The following is a 22,302-nucleotide window of genomic DNA, read 5'->3' as shown; positions in this document are numbered from 1 at the left end:
TGGGATTCCTGACTCAGGACTGTCAGAGTTCTATTTCTGATCTCTGGGACCTGCCATGGACAGGTGAGAGTGAGGCTACAGGTGAGCGCAGGCCACAGGGCACAGGGGACCTAAAAAGGAGAGGTTTCCAACCAGATCATCCCTAAGGCACCTTCTAACTCAGAAAGCTGGAATGTTTTTTAAAAACATCTTATTCTGAAACAATTATTGATTCACAGGAGGTTGCAAAGAAATGTACAAGGAAGTGTGGTGCACCCTTTCCCTAGTGTTATATCACACAACTTGGAGGGCCCTAGGGTACAATATCAAAGCCAATAAATTGACCTTGGTACAATCCATAGAGTTGATTCAAGTTTGACCAGTTATTCATGCACCAGTGAGTATGTGCACGTGCGTGTGTAGCTGTGTGCAATTTTAGTACATGTGTAGCCTTGAGTAACTACCACCACAAGCAAGATAACTCCACTGCACCATCACAAGACCCCCTTTATAGCCACAGCCATCCACCAGCCACCCATAACCCCTGGCAACCACTCATCTGTCCTCCATCTCTATGATTATATTATTGCACAAATGTTACATAAATGGACTATCCTTTGAAATCAGCTTTCCACTTAGCTTCATTTCCCTGAGGTCCATCTGGGTTGTTAACGTGTGTCAATAGTTGGTTCCTTTTGGGCTGAGGTGTATTCCATGGTGCCAATGTACTGCCATTTGTTTATTCATTTAACCCACCGAAGGGCATTTGGTTAATTGCCAGTTGGGGGCCTTCACAAATACAGCTGGTATGAATATTCACATACAAGTTCCTGTGTGAAAATGTCTCCCCTGCTCTGGAATAAATGCTGGAGAATGTAACTCTGGGTCTTATGGGAAGTCCATTTTAACTTTTGAAAGGAACTGCTGAACTGTTTTCCAGAGTAGCTGTACCATTTCACATTCCCACCAGCAAGGTATGGGTGATCAAGTTTGTTGATATCTAGAATTTTATTTAAAAACAAAAACCATCAGGGCCCAGTCCTTCCCAATCTCAACCTTCCTGAGCAACTGCAGGATTTTGACACCCCACCTCTATTACTGTCAACCTATCTCCCACTCCTGCCACCCAGATCTGCAGCCCTGGGTCCAGCACAGACCTGAAGCATAGGAGGTGCTCTGTGAAGGCAAACTAAATTGCACAGGACGACTAAGCAAGTCAGCAAAGACCCACAGCGAGCTAGTGGGGGGATGGGGGTTCATAAACCAGCCCCCAAGTACCCAGGGTATGGCTTAACTGATCCAGAGACAGATTGTATGTGAAAATGCTCAGCAAAAGGCTGCCATCACACTAGCACATGAAAAAAACATTTTTCAATTAAGGTATCATTGATATACACTCTTATGAAGGTTTCACATGAAAAACAATGTAGTTACTACATTCACCCATATTATCAAGTCCCCACCCATACCCCACTGCAGTCACTGTTCATCAGTGTAGTAAGATGCCACAGGGTCACTATTTGTCTTCTCTGTGCTACACTGTCTTCCCCATGATCCCCACACACACCACGTGCACTAATCATAATACCCCTCAGTCCCCTTCTCCCTCCCTCCCCACCCACCCACCACACCCCTTTCCTTTGGTAACCCCTAGTCCCTTCTTGGGATCTGTGAGTCCGCCACTGTTTTGCTCCATCAGTTTTGCTTTGTTGTTATACTCCACAAATGAGGGAAATCATTTGGTATTTGTCTTTCTCTGCGTGACTTATTTCACTGAGCATAATACCCTCCAGCTCCATCCATGTTGTTGCAAATTGTAGAATTTGTTTCTTTCTTATGGCTGAATAGTATTCCATTGTGTATATGTACCATATCTTCTTTATCCATTCATCTACTGATGGACACTTAGGTTGCTTCCATATCTTCACTATTGCAAATAGTGCTGCAATAAACATAGAGGTGCATATGTCTTTTTGAATCAGAGACTTGTTTTCTTTGGGTAAATTCCTAGGAATGGAATTCCATGGTCAAATGGTATTTCTATTTTGAGTTTTTTGAGAAATCTCCATATTGCTTTCCAGAATGGTTGAACTAGCTTACATTCCCACTATCAGTATAGGAGGGTATGAACAGACACTTCTCCAAAGAAGAAATTCAGATAGCCAACAGGCACATGAAAAGATGCTCCACATCGCTAATTATCAGGGAAATGCAAATTGAAACCACAGTGAGGTATCACCTCACACTGGTTAGGATGGCCAACATCGAAAAGACTAGGAACAACAAATGCTGGGTGCATAGATATTTATAGTGGTTATATCCTCTTGTTGGACTGACCTCTTTATCATTATGTAATATCCTTCTTGGTGGCTCATTACTTTCTTTATTTTGAAGTCTATTTTGTCTGATACAAGTCCTGCAACTCCTGCTTTTTTCTCCCTATTAGTTGCATGAAATCTCTTTTTCCATCCCATCACTTTTAGTCTGTGTAAGTCTTTGGTTTTGAAGTGAATCTCTTGTAGGAAGCATATAGACTTGTTTTATTTATCCATTCAATGACTCTATGTCTTTTGATTGGTGCATTCAGACCATTTACATTTAGGGTGATTATCGATAGGTATGTCCTTATTGCCATTGCAGGCTTTCGATTCATGATCACCAAAGTTTCAAGGGAACTCCTTACTATCTAACAGTCTAATTTAACTCACTTAATATGCCATTACAAACACAATCTAAAGGTTCTTTTTTTTCCCTTCTTTTTCTTCCTCCTCCATTCTTTATATGTTAGGTATCATATTCTGTACTCTTTCTATCCCTTGACTGACTTCAGGGGTAGTTGATTTGATTTTGCATCTGCTTAGTAATTAATTGTTCTACTTTCTTTAGTGTGGTTTTGTTTCCTCTGGTGACAGCTATTTAACCTTAGGAACACTTCCATCTCTAGCAGTCCTTCCAAAATACAGTGTTGAGATGGTTTGTGGGAGGTAAATTCTCTCGGATTTTGCTTATCTAGAAATTGTTTAATCCCCCCTTCAAATTTAAATGTTAATCTTGCCAGATAGAGTATTCTTGGTTTGAGGCCCTTCTGCTTTGTTGCATTAAATATATCATGCCGCTCCCTTCTGTCCTGTAAGGTTTCTGTTGAGAAGTGTGATGATAGCCTGATGGGTTTTCCTTTGTATGTGATCTTTTATCTCTTTCTGGCTGCTTTTAAAAGTCTGTCCTTATCCTTGATCTTTGCCATTTTAATTATTATATGTCTTGGTGTTGTCTTCCTTGGATACCTTGTGTTGGGAGATCTGTGTACCTCCATGGCCTGAGAGACTGTCTCCTTCTCAAGATTGGGGAAGTTTTCAGTAATTACCTCCTCAAAGACACTTTCTATCCCCTTTTCTCTCTCTCCTTCTTCTGGTACCCCTATAATGAGAATATTGTTCCTTTTGGACTGGTCACACAGTTCTCTCAATATTCTTTCATTCCTAGAGATCCTTTTTTCTCTCGGTGTCTCAGCTTCTTTGTATTCCTCTTCTCTAATTTCTATTCCACTTACCATCTTCTCTACTACATCTAATCTGCTTTTAAATCCCTTCATTGTATGTTTCATTTCAGATATGGAATTTCTTAATGATTGAATCTCAGTCCTGAATTCATCCCCGAGTTCTTGAATATTTTTCTGAACCTCCATGAGCATGTTTATGATTTTTATTTTGAAATATTTCAGGAAGATTGATGATGCCCCTTTTGGGTTTGAACCAGGTTCCTTTGATGTTTCATATTTGTATGTGGTGCCCTCTAGTGCCAAGAATTCTACTGTCTGGAGCTGCTCAGCTCCTGGAGTGATAACAGGGGTCACAGGGGAGTGGTGCTGGTCCCTGGGGGGAGGAAAGTGCTGTTTCCTGCTTCCCGGCTGCTGTACCTGTCTCCACTGCCAGAACCAGTGGGCCAAGTGCATAGGTGTAGACCCCTATGGTTTGTGTTAGTAGCTGCCATAGGCAGGGCCTCCCTCTGGATGTCTTGATGCCAGGGAAGGGGCTGCTGTTTTGTGAGCCAGTGCCAGCTGACCAGGAGGAAGGTGCAGCAGGCTGTGTATCATAGTGGGGGGCCTTGGAGCTGTGTAGCCAGCCAGGGGAATGGAGCACCTAAAGTTCCTGAAAGTTCCCAACCTGCTTGGCAGAGTGTGCCTAGGCAATTTTGTCAACCTGTCCTTTCTCCTGAGCAGCAAGCTTTATGCAATGGTTGCCCCTTTAGCAGTCCTCTTGCTGTTAGGAGGTCTCTCAGACTTCCCACCTTTCTTTTGTCCCAGAGCAGCCAGATGTGGATCCCTGTTTTCTACAAACAGCTGGAATCTCAGTCTCTCCAAGTATTCTGCCTGTCTTAGCTTTCCAACCCTACTAATCTCCAGAGCACCATGCAGTGGAGGTTCATGCTCCCAGAACAGATCACCAGGGCTGGGGGTTCAGCAGTCCTAGGCCTCCACCCCTTCCCTGCTCCATTTCTCTTCGTCTCACTGGTGAGCTAGGCTCAGGGAAGGGCTTGGGTCCCACCAGATCACAGCTTTGGTACGTTACCCTGTTTATGAGGTCTGGTCTTTTCTCTAGGTATATGCAGTCTGGTGCAGCCTTCTTTCCTGTTGCTCTTTCAGGTTTAGTTATATTAACTATATTTTCATATTATATGTGATTTTGGGAGGAGGCTTCTGCCTCACCTCTCATGCCACCATCTTTAATCCTGTGGTAAAATCTAACTCTTTATATGTAGAAAGCACAGATGTACATATAGTACACAAACAGATATACAGTGTACCTGTGGAGTTAAAATATCATGGATGGAAGGGTGATTAAGGAGAAAAAAGACTAAAAAATCTCTTTTGCTGAATAATAATGAAAACAAGTTTGGGAGGGCAGGGCAGGACCTTCCAAAAAGGCACCCCTCCTAACCCTCTCACTCCCCTGGTCTAGAACTGTAACCAGTTCCCACTGCCTCCACAGGGAAGTCTGAACAGCCCAGCATGGTCACCTCTCCAGCTGCATCCCCCCGTGGCCTCCCACCCCACAAAGCTCAGGTTGCTGCTGCAGGTGAACTATGGACTCTCCGGCTTTCTCCAGGCCCTGTGGTGCCTCTTTGCCTTCGCACCAGCTGTTCCTTCTGCCTGAAATGCCTTTCCCCCGTCCTTCACCAATATTTGTTCAAGGAACAGTGGACTTGTCACCTCTGGGAAAGCTCTTCCACTTTCCCAGGTGCTCCAGATGCCTGCAGCACTGTCCCAGCTTCTTGGCAGCCTTGACACATCACATTGTCACTAAGGAACATCCTAAAGGTTTCTCCAGCTGGACTCTGAGGTCCTTGCAGATGGGGGCTGCATCTTATTCACCTGCAGCATCTAATGGGCATCTCACATTAACATGTCCCAGATCTGAACTCCTGATCCCCCCAATGGCTCCACCCACCCCACCTGCCCCACCTTAGTAAAGGGGACTCCATCCTGCCAGTGGCTCAGGCACAAATCCCAGAATCAACTGTGACTCCTCCTTCTCCCCATCTCTCTATCACTGTATCTCCATCTCTCCATATCTGATCCAGAAGCACCTCCTGTTGGTCCTACCTTTGGAACTTATCTAGAAGTCAACTACCTCTCACACCTCCATTGTTGCCATCCTGGTCTAAGCCATCCGCATCTCTCACTTGGACAGTTGTACTAGCCTCCTCACTGTCTCCCTGCTTCTGCCCTTCTCAACACAGTTACCACCATGATCCTTTAAGAATAGGTAAGATTCTGCTTCTCTGGTCAGAACTCGCCAATGGCTCTCCATCTCCTGTGGTCAAAGACAAACTCCTCACCATAGTCAGTAAGGCTTCCACAATCTAATTCCCTCCTGACCATCTACTACTGCCTTACTCATCCCACCCCAGGCACATAGCTTCCATTCCTCAAGGAAACCCCAGACACACTCCCACCCCAGGGCCTTTGCACTTACTGTTCCCTCTCTCTGAAATGATCTTCCCCAGATAATCATAGAATTCCCTCTCTTCCTTCAAGTCTCTACTGAAATGTCACCTCTGCAGAGAGGCCTTGCCTGACTCCTCTGTCTTCCATCATTTCATAGTCACTTACTTTATTTTTGTCAAAACATTTATTACCATTCGACATTATATCATGCTACTATCTTTGTTTATCTAGTTATTTGTCCATCTCCCCTACTAGATTGTGCATGCCACAAGAACAGGAATGTTGTGTGTTCTGGTCACTGCTGTATCTCCCAGGTCTAGAACAGGGGTTGACAAACTATGGCCCATGAGCCAGCTGGGGCCAATAGCCTATTTTTGTAAATGAAGTTGTTTTTCTAGTTTTATTGACATATAATCAACATATAACATTATATTGGTTTTAGGTACACAACATGATGATTTGATATATGTATATATTGAGAAATGATCACAATAAGTCTAGTTAACATCCATCATCTCACATAGTCACAAACTTTTTTCCATGATGAGAACTTTTAAGATTTATTCTCTTAGCAACTTTCAAATATACAGTACAGTATTATTAACTATAGTCATCATGCTGTGCCTTACATCCAGTTATAACTGGACTTTTGTACCTTTTGATCACCTTCACCAATTTCACTCACCCTACCTCCTGCCCTCTGCCTCTGGCAAACACCAGTCTGATCTCTGTGTCTATGAGTTCAGTTTTTTTAGATTCCACATATAAGTGAGATCATTACAGTATTTGTTTTCTCTTTTATTAATTTAGCAATAATGCCTTCAAGGTCCATCTGTGTTGTCACAAATAGCAGAATTTCCTTCCTTTTTATGGCCAAATACTATTCCACTGTGTGTGTGTGTGTGTTAGGTGTTATTTCTCCATTCATTTGTTGATGGACACTTAAGGTTGTTTCCATGTCTTTGTTATTGTAATAATGCTGGAATGAATATAAGGGTACATATATATTTTCAAGATAGTAGTTTCATTTCCTTTTGATAAATACCCAGAAGTGGGATTACTAGATCATATAACAGCTTTATTTTTTAGTTTTTGAGGAAACTCCATATTTAAACTTTTACTGGAGCAAGACTGTCAATCATTTGCATGTTGCCTATAGCTGCTTTCAACAGCAGAGTTGAGTAACTGTAACAGAGACTTCATGGCCTGCAAAGCATAAAATATTTTATTATCTGTCTCTTTCATAGAAAAAGTTTGCTGACCCTCTGTTCTAGAACAATGGCTTGTGCAGAGGAACTCAATAAATATTGGTTGAATGAATGAATGAACCAGTGATATTGCTGTTCTCAGAATTCTACTATTGTAATTCATTAAAAATAACACATACACAGAACTGCATTCCAGACTTTATTCAACTGCAGAGGGTCCCCAAGGGTCAAGGAAGTTAATCATAGGATTGGGTCTGGTACACAGTATGGGCTCAATAAATATTGGTGTCTTTGCTACTGTTTTCTCTCTGTGTCTTCCCCTCCTTTCCTTCCTCCCTGTCTGTCTCTCTTCCTACCCGTGCATGTGTCTCCCTCTATCCTAGTGAGCCTGTTCACCTTGCTGTGCCTCCCCAGCCTCCTGTTCCTTCTCCTTCTTATCAGAGACATTTCACTCTCCTCTCTTTGCTGCCCCCTCCCTCCTAGCCCTGGACGGACTGAGCTATAAGGAAGTGTTTCCTATGGAGGTCTCATCTCAAGCCTCACACATCCAGAATGCACCCCACTGTTCAGCCAGTGCCCTGACTTCAGGGGATGCCCACTGCTCCGTAGCAGTCACAGCCTGTGTGTCCTTGTCCTCCTCGACAGCTCCCACCCTTGTGCTCTGATCATCAGGTCCTGCCAATCCTGCTTCTCTCAAATGCACCCACATCCCTGGGTTCCCACTGCTGCCATCTCCTTGCAGCTGGCATAGCTCCCAGCATAGCTCCGGGATCTGTGGCAGCCCCTTCCTCTACCCCAAGAATCATCTTTCTAGAACTCACCCCTCACCTTGCTGCTTCTTTGCTTAAATCCCTTCTCAGTGGTTCTCCACTGCACCCCGGCCCTGGGCAAGGCCCAGTTTCCTAGCCTCGCCACCATCCCACCCAACTGCCCACTCCCCCACCCCCACCCAGCACTGTCCCTGCGGCCACTGCAGATGAGCCACCTTCCCTGAACCTTCCCTGCCCAGAACTCTTAATGACTGGCCTCTGGCTTCAGTCCCTCTTGTCCTGGGAAGAAAACAGCAGCCCTGCGCCATCCCCTCCGCATGTCACCAGCCAACCCTTGCTCTCTAGGCTCTTCCCTTGGCCACATTCAAGTTCCTTGAACCTGGGAACACCCTGCCTGACCAGGCCTTTGCATTAGCCGCCTCCTGGCCTGGGGCACTCTCCCTAACTCCCTTGGCCCTGCCTCCTCACCCAGCTGCCTCCTCCCTGCCTTCAGGCCTCAGAAGGAAGGCTGGTGAGCCCCCAGGGGGCATGCCCTGACCACCACGGTACACAGCCTTGGGACTTCTCTTCATATCACAGTCCCGACCACTCAGTGACTCACTGCCTCCCCACCAGACACAAGCTCCCTGGGGCGCAGAGCCTGCCCCTCTGCCCTGCACACCTCATCCCGCTCCCTCTGCAGCAAGGCCTCTCCCACCTTTCCACTCATCCTTTGAGGTTTAATTTGATGTGGACTCTGTCTCAGTTTTGTCAGCCCCGTGCTGGAATGAGCACTTACACCTAGGGGAGAGGCTGGCTGCCACAGCCATCCCTCCCAGCTCCCAAACCACCCCAACCCAGCCCACCCAGTCAGCAATGCAGAGTCAAAAATACATTTAAAAAATAAAAGTCCTGTGGTTCCAGCAAGCGGAGAGAAGCTGAGGGGAAATGAAGCAAGCATTGGACATAGGCGAAACTAAACAATTCAAAGAGCTGACAGCCAGACGGGGCTGGTGCTGGGGTGGGCCATAGCACCTTAGGAAAGACGAGGGAAAGACACGGACCCTTGTAAGAAGAAACTGAGGACATATTCGTGGAATAATACACATGCAAAGTGGCCCATAAACAGTGAACAGACAGCTCATCATCTGAACCAGGGTGCCTCTTAGCAATGATGCTGGGACTGTCCTAAGCAAAGCAGACGCAGGGTCACCACCCTCAGGCATAGAGCCCTGCACCCGTCTCCCGCCTCCGAGTCACTGTCCTTCCCGGGGCACCCGACCCCCACTCTGGGGTCACTGTTCCCCCTCAGCCCGACCCTGTTCCACAACCAAGTACTGAAAACACACTGCGTGTCTCTTCACTTGGGTGATTTCATTGTATTGTTCAAACCCAACCTTCTGTTGCTTTTTCATATGAGGACACAGGAGCTCAGAGACTATATGTACCTTGCCCAGGCCACACAGTTTGAAAGTGGCACCCCCGGACTTTGATCCAGCCTGCCCCGTTCCGGAGCACATGTGTGTTCTATAGGGCAGGTGCAAACCCAGAAGCACAAACGCCAGAACGCACTCTGAGGGTCTAAGCCCCAGTGTGCTGCCTCTGCAATTCTCTTGTATTCCTGAGGGCCAGGTCCTGGGCATGCAGCAGAGAAGCCGAAAGACAAGGCCCCTGCTGTCATGGAGTCAATGGCCCAGGACACTGGTTCTCAGCCAGGTGTGATTTTTGCTTTCCAGGGGACATTTGGCTGTGTCTGGAGACATTTTTGGTTGTCTTAATGTGCGGGGGGGTGCTCTTAGCATCTGGTCCGTAGAGGCCAAGGATGCCATTGAGCCTCTGACAAGGGCCAGTACAGCCCCTCTCTCCCACAACAAAGAATGATTCAGCACAAAATGTTGTGCCGAGGTTGAGAAACCCTGGCCGGGTCGGGAGAGGAGCAGCACAGATGAGTAAACAAAGCGGTATATAAGTAAGTTCTTTTATACACTCCACAATTACTTACTGCGTGCCTACCACGTTTTAGGCACTACTTGGAAAGCGAGAAGCACCATTAAGCCAATCAAAGCAGGAGGGCATGGCAGGTGGCTGGGGAAAGGGAAGGCATCCCGGGAGATGGCATTTGAGTGGACACCTGACTGAGCCCGCAAGTGAGCCGAAGTGTGGGAGCTGGGGGCCCCATGGAAGGACCAAGGTCTTGGACAGGAGCGAGGAGCAGGGGGAGGAACAGTCAAGGGGGCTAAGCTGTGGGAAATGAAGCAAGAGAGGAAGGCAAAAGCCACATTTTGTAGTCTGGGAAGGAGTCTGGATTTTATTCTACAAATGTAACATTTGATAAATACTAGAAATGACAAAAACAGACTTCATTCAAAAAATCCTTAAAATGGTCAAATTAGGCTATGTGAGGAAGATTTCTATGTATTTTTAGATCTGTAAAGCGGCTGGGGCTTTATCAGAGCTATACATTTGATGAATACTAGCTTTAGATCCATCATGAGTATGTAAACTGATCCTGAGGTAAATGGGTATGGCTGGGTAATATTCAAGATACTAATTCATGTTCTTTCCCCTGTATTTTCCCCTTTTCCTTTCCCTTCATCAGAGGCTCTGAACTTCCTTGTTCCAGAACATTTTGCAGAAGAGGGGGAAGTAAAACACACCTGAAAATCCTTCCCTTCCTGGTTTTCAATTCAGAAGCCTTAATTTATTGAGCAGATCAAGTCAGGGGCCGCTGAGTGCAGAGAGAGAGAGCTGTGTTTCAGTCCTCAGGACAAAAAAGGGTTGAATTTTCCTGGTGGGGACAGGACTGGAACAAGAGGGTCTAAGTGATGTTTTGTTCGCTGGCACAATGGTTTAAAACATTTTTGGCTTAAAAAGTTAAACAAGATTACTGTGTGACCCAACCATTTCTTTCCTAGAGAAACAATGTCCACATAAACACTTATACACAAATGTTCACAGCAGCATTTTGAATAGTAGCCAAAGAATGGAAATCACACACATGTCCATCCACTAATAAATGGAGAAACACCATGTGGTATATCCATACACTGGAATACTACTTGGCAATAAAAAGGAATGAAGTGCTGATACATACTACATGGATGAACCTTGAAAACCTCATGCTATGTGAAAGAAGCAAGTCATAAAAGACACATAGTGTATGATTTCGTTTATTCAAAATGTCTAGAATAGGCAAAGCTGTGGAGACAGAAAGCAGATCAGTGGTTGCCTAGGGCTGAGAGTTTTGGTGGAAAATAGAAACTGCTAGTGGCTAGAGGGTTTCTTTTTGGGGTGATAAAAAGGTTTTAAAATTAGATTATGGTGATGGTTATTAAAATCTATTAAATTGTATACTTTATATGGGTGAACTTTATGATATGTAAATTGTATCTTAATAAAACAAATTTTTAAATATTTTGAATTAAAAATCAAGAGATTTCACCATAAAAACCCAGATTTTCCTTAATGCTGAACATAGTTCTCCATGGCAACAGTGGGCTGCTGATAGGGTGCACACCCCCAAGTTTGCCACAGTCCTCACATTCACTGTTTCATGTCATCTACCCATTTAGGTCACCCACATGATCCCTGTGGGCATTGGGCTTGAGGCCTCTGAGCTTCTGATCTAGAGTGAGGAGAGCACAGGTACTGAAATTCCCAGCCTCATTCTTCCATCTCCATCGGGCTCTAGCAGCAAAGAGTCCTGAGAACCAGAAGGGATGCTGTGGACGGGGCAGTAGAGGCTCAGCTACAACCTGCATGGACCCATGTAACAGTAAAGCGCATGGGCTTTGAAGCCAGAACTGCCACTTACTAGCCCTGGGCCTCAGTTTTCTCAACTGTAAAGTGGGGAAAATACAGCATTCACCATCAGAGGGTTCTACAGAGGTGATGTGTTTAGATGGTGCTGAACACATAGTAGGTACTCAATAAATAGGAGCTACTGAGCCCATAATTTCTTGTCTGCAATTTCAAATTCCCAGAAGTCCTGAAATCTAAAAGTTTCTTAATAACTCATTTTGACCACAAAACCTAACTTGGCCTGAACTCATTTAACAGCAAAGCCTGACCTGAATGGAGGTGAGGCTATTGACTGTCTTTATTTATCTCCCCTAGCATGAATATTCATGGTTTTTACTGCAGAAATGTGAATGTGTTTGCTTACATTGTGCTGCCCCAGCCTCTGCTTGGCTGCTATGTAATAGATGATCTATGTTACATTTGAAATTCTGAAAAGTTCTGAATTCTGGAGCACTTCTGGCCCAAGGGACTGGACTGAGACCTGCATGGCAAAGACCATGGTGACAGAGACGAAGCCCCAGCCTGTCTGTCTGACACTGCGTAAGGCCATGCAATTGCAAGCACAGCACCAGGCACACACAGTGGGAGAAAGCCCTGACATTCTTGGAAGATCAGTCCTCCGCCAGGCCAGAAGGATGGGAGTGTACAAGCGAGACTAAGTTCCTCTCCAGAAACAAAAGAGCTGCAGTGCTTGCTCCCTGCACACCTGGACTCAAGGGATGAGAATCCCACCAGCCAGGGCAGCCTTAGCAGACTGGATCTGGGAGCCTTGGCCTGGGCCCCTATCTCCTGGGCAGGGGTTGCCACAAGCTGGAGAGAGGCATCAAAACCTGCCAGGGATGCCCCACAGGCCCACAGGCCAAGTGGGCCCAGCACTCCAAATGCTAAAACATTTGTCCCAAATCTGAGAAGACTGTCCAGGCCCCTCCCTCCCTCAGAGCTTATCGAGGATTCCCATCTGCCCAAGCAAAACACAGCTGCAGGAGGGTGACAGCCCAGCTGCAGGTACAGCTCCTGTTTGCCCATCCAGACCCTTTGTTGTATAATAAAGAATTTTTCCTTTTTCCTTGGTTCCTGGGAGAGAGACAACATCCTTGGAATTTCCTGAGTAATATGGGTGTCTTTATTATTCATGAGCCCGTTATCATACCTGAGTTTATGCTAATGATTGAGATGACTCAGGATGGGAGCTGGTCACCAGAAAGATTCACCATGTGATTAAGGGCCCAGCCCATCAACTCCAGGAAGGGAAGCAGGGAGGGGTTGTTGGAGATTGAGTTCAAGCACCTGGCTAATGATTTGATCAATCATGCCTACACAATGAACCTCTAGCAAAAAACTCTGGTCACCAGGCTCAAGTGAGTTTCCTGGTTAATGATCACCTTTATGTGCCAGGAGGGCCTTTATTCCACAGAATCAGGCGGGCATAGAAACTCTGCGTTCAAGACCCTCCCAAACCTTGCCCTTGGTGCCTCTTCCTTTGGCTGGTCCTGATTGTATCCTTTACAATAATACTACAATCCTCAATTATAGCATTTTCCTGAGTTCTGCAAGTAGTGCTAGTGAATTATCAAACATGAAAGGGTCATAGGAACCCTGAATCTGTAGCCAGCAGGTCAGAAGTGAGGCTAGTCTGGGGAGCTAGCATAGTGGGGGCAGTCTTGCTGGGGACCATGGTGTTGATGCCAGCTCTGGGTGGACAGCACCAGAACTGTACTGCAGTGCACCAGGTGGTATCAGAACACCCACTCTTTGCCTTGATTTGACTTCCTGCGGCAGACACTGTCAGTCCCCAACCCGTATCCCCCTGAGCTATGCCAGACATTACCTGAAACTTTAGTTACGCAGCACATGTTGGTGGTTTCTTTCCTCAAATACTTGCTTTCACAGGTGGAAAAGGCTGGACCTTCTGGGGGGTGTTCGTGCTCAAGAGTGACCAGAAACCAGCGATGGGTGGGTGCTGATGAATGAATGCCACAGCCATCTCACCCCCTGGGTGAGCCGCGCTGAGGCATGCTCTACACAGTCTCTCAGACGTCCTGGCAGGACTGGATCCCAGGTGCCCACAGTGGTCGCCTGCTGATCATCACTCCCTTCATTGGCTTTCCTATCTTACTTCTCCTGTCTTACTTCTCCATTCTCCCTGGGGTCACCTCCCAGATAAACTACTTGTGCCCAAATCCTCATCTTAAGAACTGCTTTGGAAGAAACCAAATTAAGGCCTCTGCCATTCCTGGGGCTCTGAGTCCTTTAGCTCCACAACTGACCTCCTGATAATCTCCCATCTTGATAAGCCATTTGGACTTGCAGTCAACCTGTTCCTTTGGGCGATCACTTTTCTACCATTATATAATAATCTTGCTTGGTCCACAGCCAAGCCCAAATCATGGGTGTGCCTAGGGACTCAGGCCTGGCTAACCAGAGTATTTCATTCTCTGACATGGCAGTTAGTTGAGGGATGAGTCTATAAACCTTGCTGGGCCAATTATAGTCCCTTTTGAGTTTTACAGGAGCTATTGGAAAGGAGTTCTCTCTACCCCTGGAATCTTATGTAAGCTTCTGACCATCCTCTCTCCATGTGGACAGAGCCTGACTGAGAATGAAGTTAGAAGAAGGCAGAGTTTGGAGAAAAAGATTCCTTGTGACATGATCACCTGGATGCAGCCATGCCTGAAGCCTAACCACCTTGTACTTTCCAACTACATGAATCAATAGATTTCTACCACTATCCTCTTTCTTTCTTTCTTTAGCTAATTTGGGTTCTTGTTATTCATAATCAAAAGAGCCTTTAATAATATGGAAATACTCATCTCTCTGACTTAGCCCACCTGCATTTTTAGACACAAAAATACTTGCTGTCTAAGTTATGGGTAAGAGACCCAGTCTGGCCAGGGCAGGGGGACTGAACAGGGGGCTCTTAATGTGGGATTCTTTCAGCACAGGCCCCAGATAGCAGGGCTCAAGTAGAATTAAGGTCTTAGGAAACTCATCCTAAGATAATATGTGACCATTTACAGAAAGAAGGTTCAAGTCACCACACTAAGAGAAGCTCCAAGAAAAAGCCAAGGAATTAAGTGAAGGGGTGGACTGGGAGGAATTCAAGACCACAGGAAACCTCCCCTGGGGGAAGCGACTGTGACTGAATGCAAAACAGAGATCCAAGCTTCCTGGCAGCCAGCAAAAAGGCAAATCAGCCAAATGGGTTCCCCAGCTCACATCACTCTCAGAAGGCAGCATCAGGCCAGACTGTGAGGCAAGTGGCTCCGCAAACATGCCTTCCTGGCACACACATCACATGCCTCACGGCTCTTGGAGTTGCAGGTGGCCCAGAGGAGTGGCACTCTGCACGCCTCACAGCTCGGATCCTGGCTGTATCAGAGGCTCACTGGCGTCTGCAACGCAGAAGGATCTGTATGCTTTGTTCCTCGGGCAGCAGGCCTCCAGGTCCCCAGACGTCTGTCCTAAATACATGGATGGTGTCCACCTCACAGGCTTACTCTTCAGCTCACACTTTGCACTGAAAACAGCTCCCAAAACCCAGGTTCCAAAGAGCCACCTCAGCCCTGGTCTTTTTTGTTTTTTTTTTTTAGCAAAATTTCCTTTTCTTATTGCTTAATGAAGTACTCCTGTTGACTTCTCCACAAAGTCTGATTATTTCACAGAGATGGTCACGTTTCTCCTCATGCCAGCGCAGTTTTTACTAAAAGCCCACAGTTGGCTCAACCACACAGGAATTCTCCAAATAACTTCCTTTTTCATCCTAAGTAGACCAGCCTCATTTTTCAGAGGAACCCAGGAAGAACAGATGTCCTCCAGCCTGCCCTCACATCCCTCCAAGCATAGAAGACTCTGGTCCCTGGGGGAAGAGACGGTGGCCCTGGGGGCACCACCTTCTCCAGCACCTGTTGGCTGAAGCCACCGGGGTGGGGGTGGGTGGCCACTGGCAGCAGGAGCCACCCCGGTCTGGAATCGGTCCCGCTCAGTTCTGAGAGCCTGAGGAAAGCTGTGGCCCAGGGCAGGGCCACACTGTGACTTCCATGGGCCCCAGGCACTGCTGACCCATGTGCCTGTTCTTCCTTAAAAACAATATTAAAAATCACATTTTATGACTGCAGTGGTATTCTTATGTCTATATTCTTTTTTTTCTTCTGATTTTAAAAGCAGTCAATCTAAAAACATTTCTTGGCTCCCTGGAAGTACTGTGAGCTCTAGGCCCTGGGCCAGAGGCCAACAATCACAGCCCCTGACTCAGCCCCGGCTGACCCCATCTGTACAACCCCTGTCCAACCCAGCAGGCAGGCCTCCTGGCCAGGCCCCGACCCCCACTCCCTTTGCTGAAGAGTCGGAACACCTCAGCCACTGCCTCACCATGTGACAGGGCCGGTCCTGGGGCCAGGATCTGCCCCTCAGTTTATTCAAGAACAGCTAGGAATCATAACAACACAATGACGGCCTGAAGTCCAGGTATGTAAGCTCCGCTCAGAGCACTTTGGGTGGCAGTCTCTGCAGTTCAACAACTTACTAGCTATGTCATTGCCGGTAAGTCAGTTTTCCCATCTGCAGAATGGACTTTAGTGCCTCCCTCACAAGGACACCATGAGGAATAAAGATATTAACACATGTGGCACATTAGCCCAGCACCCGCCCATGGTGGCATCTCAGTGTTGGTTATTATGATTAATTAATCAATTGGTTCATCATAACAACTGATTATAATAATTGGATCAAGTAGGGGCTGCCCCAACTCTGCTTTCTTCTCTACCCTACAGGGAGTTGACCTTGGGCTGAGGACCCCTCAGTGTGAGCTGGTAGGGCAACATCAGAGCCCAAGCCTCCCCCTGCCACGGACTCAGCTGATGGGCTCTCCCAGACACTGCCTGCCACAGCTTCCCTTCCATAAGAGCAAACCAGAAGCCCACCCCACTCCTCCAAGCCTCTCACCACCCCTTGCCCTTCTCTCAAGGGGCTCACCTCCCAGTCCTCTGGGCTGGGCCACACAGGCTCTCTCCTGGTCCAGTGTGTCCCGGGGTTTACCTTCTCCCAGGCATGAATATAAAAATCCTTTCCACCACCTGCTACTTATTACATCATCTGGCTGCTACATTATTCTCAGTTACTGTTTTCTGAGGACTTAAAAGTCTTCTCCCTCCTGCCCATCACTCCTGCAGCTCCATCCTGTGAAAAGAGCACAGGACTTTGAAGCCAGCAGCTGTTGGGTTTAATCCCATCTCCACAATTGACCAGCTATGTGACCTTGGGCAAGTCAATTAACCTCCCTGAGCCCTGCATTGTTAATCTGCCTGAAATTACCGAGACAGTCTTATTTCTTTAGGAAGGAAACTGGGGGTTCTATTGAAGGGTAAAAATTTTGATAAACCCTTTGAGGTGAGGCAACACAGTCCCACCCCTGCCCCACGAGAGGCTGTGTGAAGAACTGGAGACAGCTGCCATGAACTGACCACCACCTTCTGCTCTGTGAGTGGAACAAGCAGGTTGAAGGCTCATGGTAAGGGGGTGGGGGAGTTCTCCAGAGCTTGGTGGCAGGAAAAGCAGGCGGGAAGAAGCCACAGACAGGGGAGAGGAGCCTGGGTGCCCCACAGCCCATCACAGCCCCCCTGCCCCTGCTGCCCCATCACCTCACCTGCCAGCCCTTTGCCCAACTTCCCCATTTGGGTGTAACCCCTCTCATCGCATCCCCCAACAAATGCCAGCCAAGGGGGACACCCAGACTGGGGGGATCTGGCATCTGGACCTACAGGTCCCTCCTCAGAATAATGTGTTCAGCTGCACAAAATAAAACACATAGGATCACAGAGGAAACCAGTTATACTGAAACACACCAAAATATCCAAACAATTTGGTTGTACAGAATATATGTGGTCCTTCATCACCACATTACATAACAAGATTCAATGGAAGCCCCCCTAAATATTGCACTGTTGAAGGAGTGCATTTCAAGATTTCTGCAACCACTGTAGCATGATATGAAAACTGAGGTTTGCTGCTGGTGACGATGCCACAGGCTCCTTGCCCCACTCGCTACCTTGCTTGTTGCCCCCATTCATATTTGAAGGTCATGCTAAATGTCAGTTACAAGTTGGAGAAATAAAGATGTGACTTTCCCACATGGGTTCATGGGCCCCTTAAATTTTGTGGACTCCAAACCAGGAATCCTTGACCTAGATTCTCTGGTTTCCATGCCTACCCCCTAGCAGCCACCTCATCTAGTTGGTCCACGAGCCCTGTTGACTTCACTTCTAGTTGAGGGCGTGTTCCCTGCATCCCTCATTCCCACTGCCCTGCACTGGGGTGGAGCCCCATCCTTTCTCACTTCCTGGCCACCTCTTCATCTCCAATCTTGCTTCATTTCCTCTGTACTACACCCTGAACCCTCATCCCAAAATGCAAACCTGACCATATCACCCTTTGCTCTGAATTTAATGACTCCCTATTTCCTGTATGGTAAAATCTCAAGACCACTGAAAAGCACTAAACCCTCATCCAGCTCCACCTCATCTCTCAGTACTTCGAATCTCCTTAACTCTCCACCTTCCCACCCTTGAAGTTTCCAAAAGAGTATTCCAGAAGAATATGCCACCCCTCTAGACCTTTGCCCAGGCTGTTCCTTCCACTCAGAATGCCCTCGCCAAATTGTCCATCAAGCAAACTCATTTTTTTGCCAAGTCTCAGCTCAAATGATTCCTTCCCCATGCTCTGCCCTATGCACCCCCATCCCTGGTCAAACGTGGGTGCTCCGCCTGCAGGACTCTCACTGTACTAGGTACACAGAGGCCAACTCACCATTTTATATTATTTGATGAGTCTGTCTCTCACATAACTGCGAACCTCAGAAAGGCAAAGACCAAGTTGTTTTGTCTGTGTCTTACGCAAACCATCAGTGCCTGATGCCTGCGGGCCTTCAATGGATGTTGGTTAAGTAAATGCATAAAAGATGAAAGAAAAAGAAAAAGAATAAAATAGGCTCTTGGTCCAGAATAGCTGGGAATGGGGTCAGTGGGAGCCAAAACTGACACTGTGCTATGACGATCACCATCTGTTTCTATTCTTTCCTTTACTACTAAGGTTAGATTTCCCACTTCCTGGGAATGATAAGTCATGCCTATTGTGGTTAACGGAGCGTGCTGTAATTTTTTGAATTCAGCTCTCTAGTCTTTGAGGGATTCCCCGTTATATATACATACCTCAATTAGGGGGTGATTATTTCCTTTACCAAAAGGCTCCTTGCCTCGGTTTCATTAAATAGAGAGTTCTTCCAATGTGTGAAGAATGGGATTAGATTTATAGAAATTCAATTTACATTTGGCTTTTTAGGAACAGATGTCTTACGCAGCCAAGCCACCACTCTATCTGTCAGGCTGCCTGAAGTTATAGTTTACGGGCTCCCTTTCCTCCCTTTTGGCACACTCCCTGCCTAACCCTGTAAGACCCACATCTGTTGGAACTACTCTGGGCACCTGGCCATGTACTCTGATGGCCTTGTCTTGGAGTCCTCTGTGTCCACCTCCCTGAGTCATATGATGCGGCTGGCCATCCCATTCTTCATAAAACACTCAAAATCCTTGGCTCCGTGACCTTTGCCCACAATCTCTATCCACCCCACACTCGCCCCCAAGCTTCCAGATGTCTTTGTTCATCCAGTTTCTTGCTGGGTCTCTCCACATGGATGTCTCAAAGCAGATGAGTGATGTCGCCATCACAAATAGTCTCCCCTTTGGTATCCTTGTGAGAGACACACTGTCCACCCATTCTTATAACCACTTCCCTCTCCCTGGTGCTGCAAATCCAATCCACCAGCTGTAGGGAGTCCATCTCTGGAATCCACCCCAAGCTAATCCACCACTCTCCCACACTGCAAAGCTCCATGAGGGCTGGAACCGGCTGCTTCTGTTCACTACAACGCCCCAGTACTTATTAGCACAGCGCCCAGCATGTGAAAGAAACACATGATGAATGAGTCAATGAGTAAACGGACAGATTCCACTTTACAAATTGTAACACTGAGGCTCAGAGAAGTGATTTACCAAGGTCACCCAGCCGGGACTTAGCCCCTGGGTGGCTCCGGCACCCACATTCCCTCTGCTCTAAGCAGGGTTGGTAATGGTGCATCTTGCCTCACCGCCTGAGGCCCTCTGCCTTACCGGAAAGCACCGTGAAGATGGCTGCAAATGCGTTGAGCTTGAGCCCGTCGATGACATTGCTGGAATGGAAGAGCTCGAGACACATGAGGCTGAAGCCAACCACCAGCAGCAGGATATAGAGCACCTCGGAGACCACTGACAGCCATAGGACCCCTGCGTGACAGAGGCAGAGAGGCCGTGAGACAAGGGAGCAGCAGGGTAGACCCCCTGTGTGCACTCTACCCCCTACCCTTTGGTTGAGGGGTCAAGTGGTTTTAGAGAAGATCTCAGTTCTGGGGTGGGTCCTGACTAAGTGAGGTGATCATGGCCACCTAGGACTGGCTCAGGAAACAGTGAGCCACTCCAGGGGGCAGTTACTGGTCTAGGCAACTGCTAGGTGGGCCCATTCAGATGAGAGGGAAGAACTTCTATCTTATGGCTGGATAGGAGGCTTTTTCTCACCCTTGTGGCGGCTGCTACTGGGGGCCACTTTATGGCTGGGGGACACCTGCTTTGGATGGAGCTGACGCCGTAGCTGCTGAACAAAGCAACGGAAAGGTGACATCATTAGGTCCCTGAGGTAGCCTATTCTGGACTTTTTAGATGAGATAAATTTCCTATGGTTAAGCTGGTCAGTGTGACATTCTCTGTTTCCTGCAGCTATGAGCTTCCCAGTTCATACACATATCCTGCGGGCTCTCAAGGGACACCTACATTTTTATCTGCCCTATACCCTACTCTACTTCTACTAGAAACCACCACAACTTCAACCTCATGGTACTCCCAGGAGCTGCCTTGTTCTGGTGTGGGCCTCTCCTCCAGGGCACAGCTGATTGGGCAAATATGATCATGTGACCTAGAATTGGCCAATCCAAGCCCTTCTTAGGAAGCTGTGTTTGGAACCACTTAAGCAGACAGGAAGAGAGGCTCAGATGAAGGTCCGAGCATTCTGGCAGTGTGAGCACCTGGTTCCAGTTGTTCCTGAAGGCCCCCTGCAGCCTGCCCTTCCAGTGTTTTGACTGTTCAAATCTTCTTTGTATTCCCTGGGATAGCACAGCTCCCTTTTACCCCAAATGTGTCCAAAGTGGGTTGCCAACAGTTGCCACCTAATTTAGGTGGCATCTTCTGTTTCTCCCCTCTTATTATTCCCCCTTCTTCTTAGATGCCTTTTATTTGGAGAGCCCCTTCCCTCTCTCAACCTATGCAGTTCAATTGCAGCTGACCCACAGCCTGGCTCCATATCGGAAACATGACTCATATCTGGCCAATCAGTGTTCCATCCCATGTGCCCTTGAGTCTAGTCATTTGGTCAGGATTAGAGTCCGACCTATAAACTCTATGCCTCAGTTTCTTCACCTATACAATGGAGATAATAATAATGCCTATCTTGTAGTATTGTTGCCCTGGTGAGGATTCAATTACACAGCAATGTAAAGAGCTTGTGCTTAGCATTTAGTAAGAACTCAATTCATCTGCATTATTTTCATTGGGGAGAACATTGTGGGCACTGGAAATGGAGCCCAGGGGCCCTTGAGAGAGAGCAAGGCTAGAGACACTCAGGGGTGAGAAATGAAATTGTGGAAGCAGGTAAGATTTCTGAAAAAAAGGATGGAGAGTAAAACATGTAACACATCCATGAGATTTACCTCCCAAACCACATTAACCATAGGGTTTGAGAAAGGCCCACAATTTAGAGAAGGGACTCTGGACCAGGCCTGGCCAGCCAGAGATAGATGTATGACCCAAGTCAGCCACGGGACTTTTGCTGGAATAATTAGGGTCTGAGGTTGAGAGGATGGGAGAATGGAACTGACTAAGTCACCAAGTACCAAGGGCCTTCCAAGAGCAGAGCCAATGCCAGGAAGGTAGAGACATTGTTTGAGCCCCTAGATCCAGCCATGCCCGAAGCTGAAAGTTACTCGTTCTTTCAATCACATGAACCAATTAATTCCTTGTGTTTGCCTAGACCAATTTGTGGTGTAATTTCTATCACTTACAACCGTTAGCGTTCTGTTCTCTGAAGCTGTCAGACGTGCCCTTCCTACTTCTCTGCCTTTACACAAATTGTTCCATCCACCTGGAATGTCCTAAGGACATCCAACATAAACTTTGAGTACCTATCTGCTTCCTGACAAAGTATCCATATTCTGAAACACCCACTATCATTCATAGCACAATGGGCTTTTAGAGCTGTAAAGAATTTTTTCTTTTTTGGTACAAAAATATAACATCTCCTGGGCAATCCCCATGGATTTCTATAAGAGAATAATGTGCTCTTGGCAGGCTGCATGTTGTTAAAACATCCCCTGGCACCACATACTCGTAGCCTCCAAGGCCTTCCACTGGCCCAAGGCCCACCAGGCAGCAGGGAGGAGGGGTAAGCTGGGCCATGCTAGCAGGGTGGCTGCCCCCAGGGAGGCCTGGCCTCCCTCCCAGCAGCCTTCACCTCCAGCTGCTGTTGCCCTGCTGGTAGGCGGAGG

At 47.1% G+C, this 22,302-nt stretch overlaps 1 protein-coding gene across 5 annotated transcripts in view; it reads right to left on the bottom strand.

Moving 5' to 3' along the window:
* GSG1L (GSG1 like) overlaps nt 1-22,302 on the bottom strand; it is a 224,499-nt gene that overhangs the window by 61,090 nt on the left and 141,107 nt on the right. For 3 of the 5 annotated variants that reach the window (XM_073215366.1, XM_073215364.1, XM_073215365.1), the window contains exons 4-5: nt 20,285-20,360; nt 19,844-19,996 (exon numbers count right to left, since the gene is read on the bottom strand). The exons of 1 other annotated variant lie outside the window; for it this stretch is intronic. In XM_073215366.1, coding sequence (XP_073071467.1) covers nt 19,844-19,996; nt 20,285-20,360 — 229 coding nt within the window. The remainder of the gene's footprint in view (nt 1-19,843; nt 19,997-20,284; nt 20,361-22,302) is intronic. One more of the 5 variants, XM_036992496.2, reaches the window with a different exon arrangement.

The sequence above is a fragment of the Manis javanica genome, chromosome 10 (assembly GCF_040802235.1).
Source record: "Manis javanica isolate MJ-LG chromosome 10, MJ_LKY, whole genome shotgun sequence".
NCBI lineage: Eukaryota > Metazoa > Chordata > Mammalia > Pholidota > Manidae > Manis > Manis javanica.
Note: the sequence above shows the minus strand (reverse complement) of the source record. Positions and strands in the feature narration are given on the sequence as shown.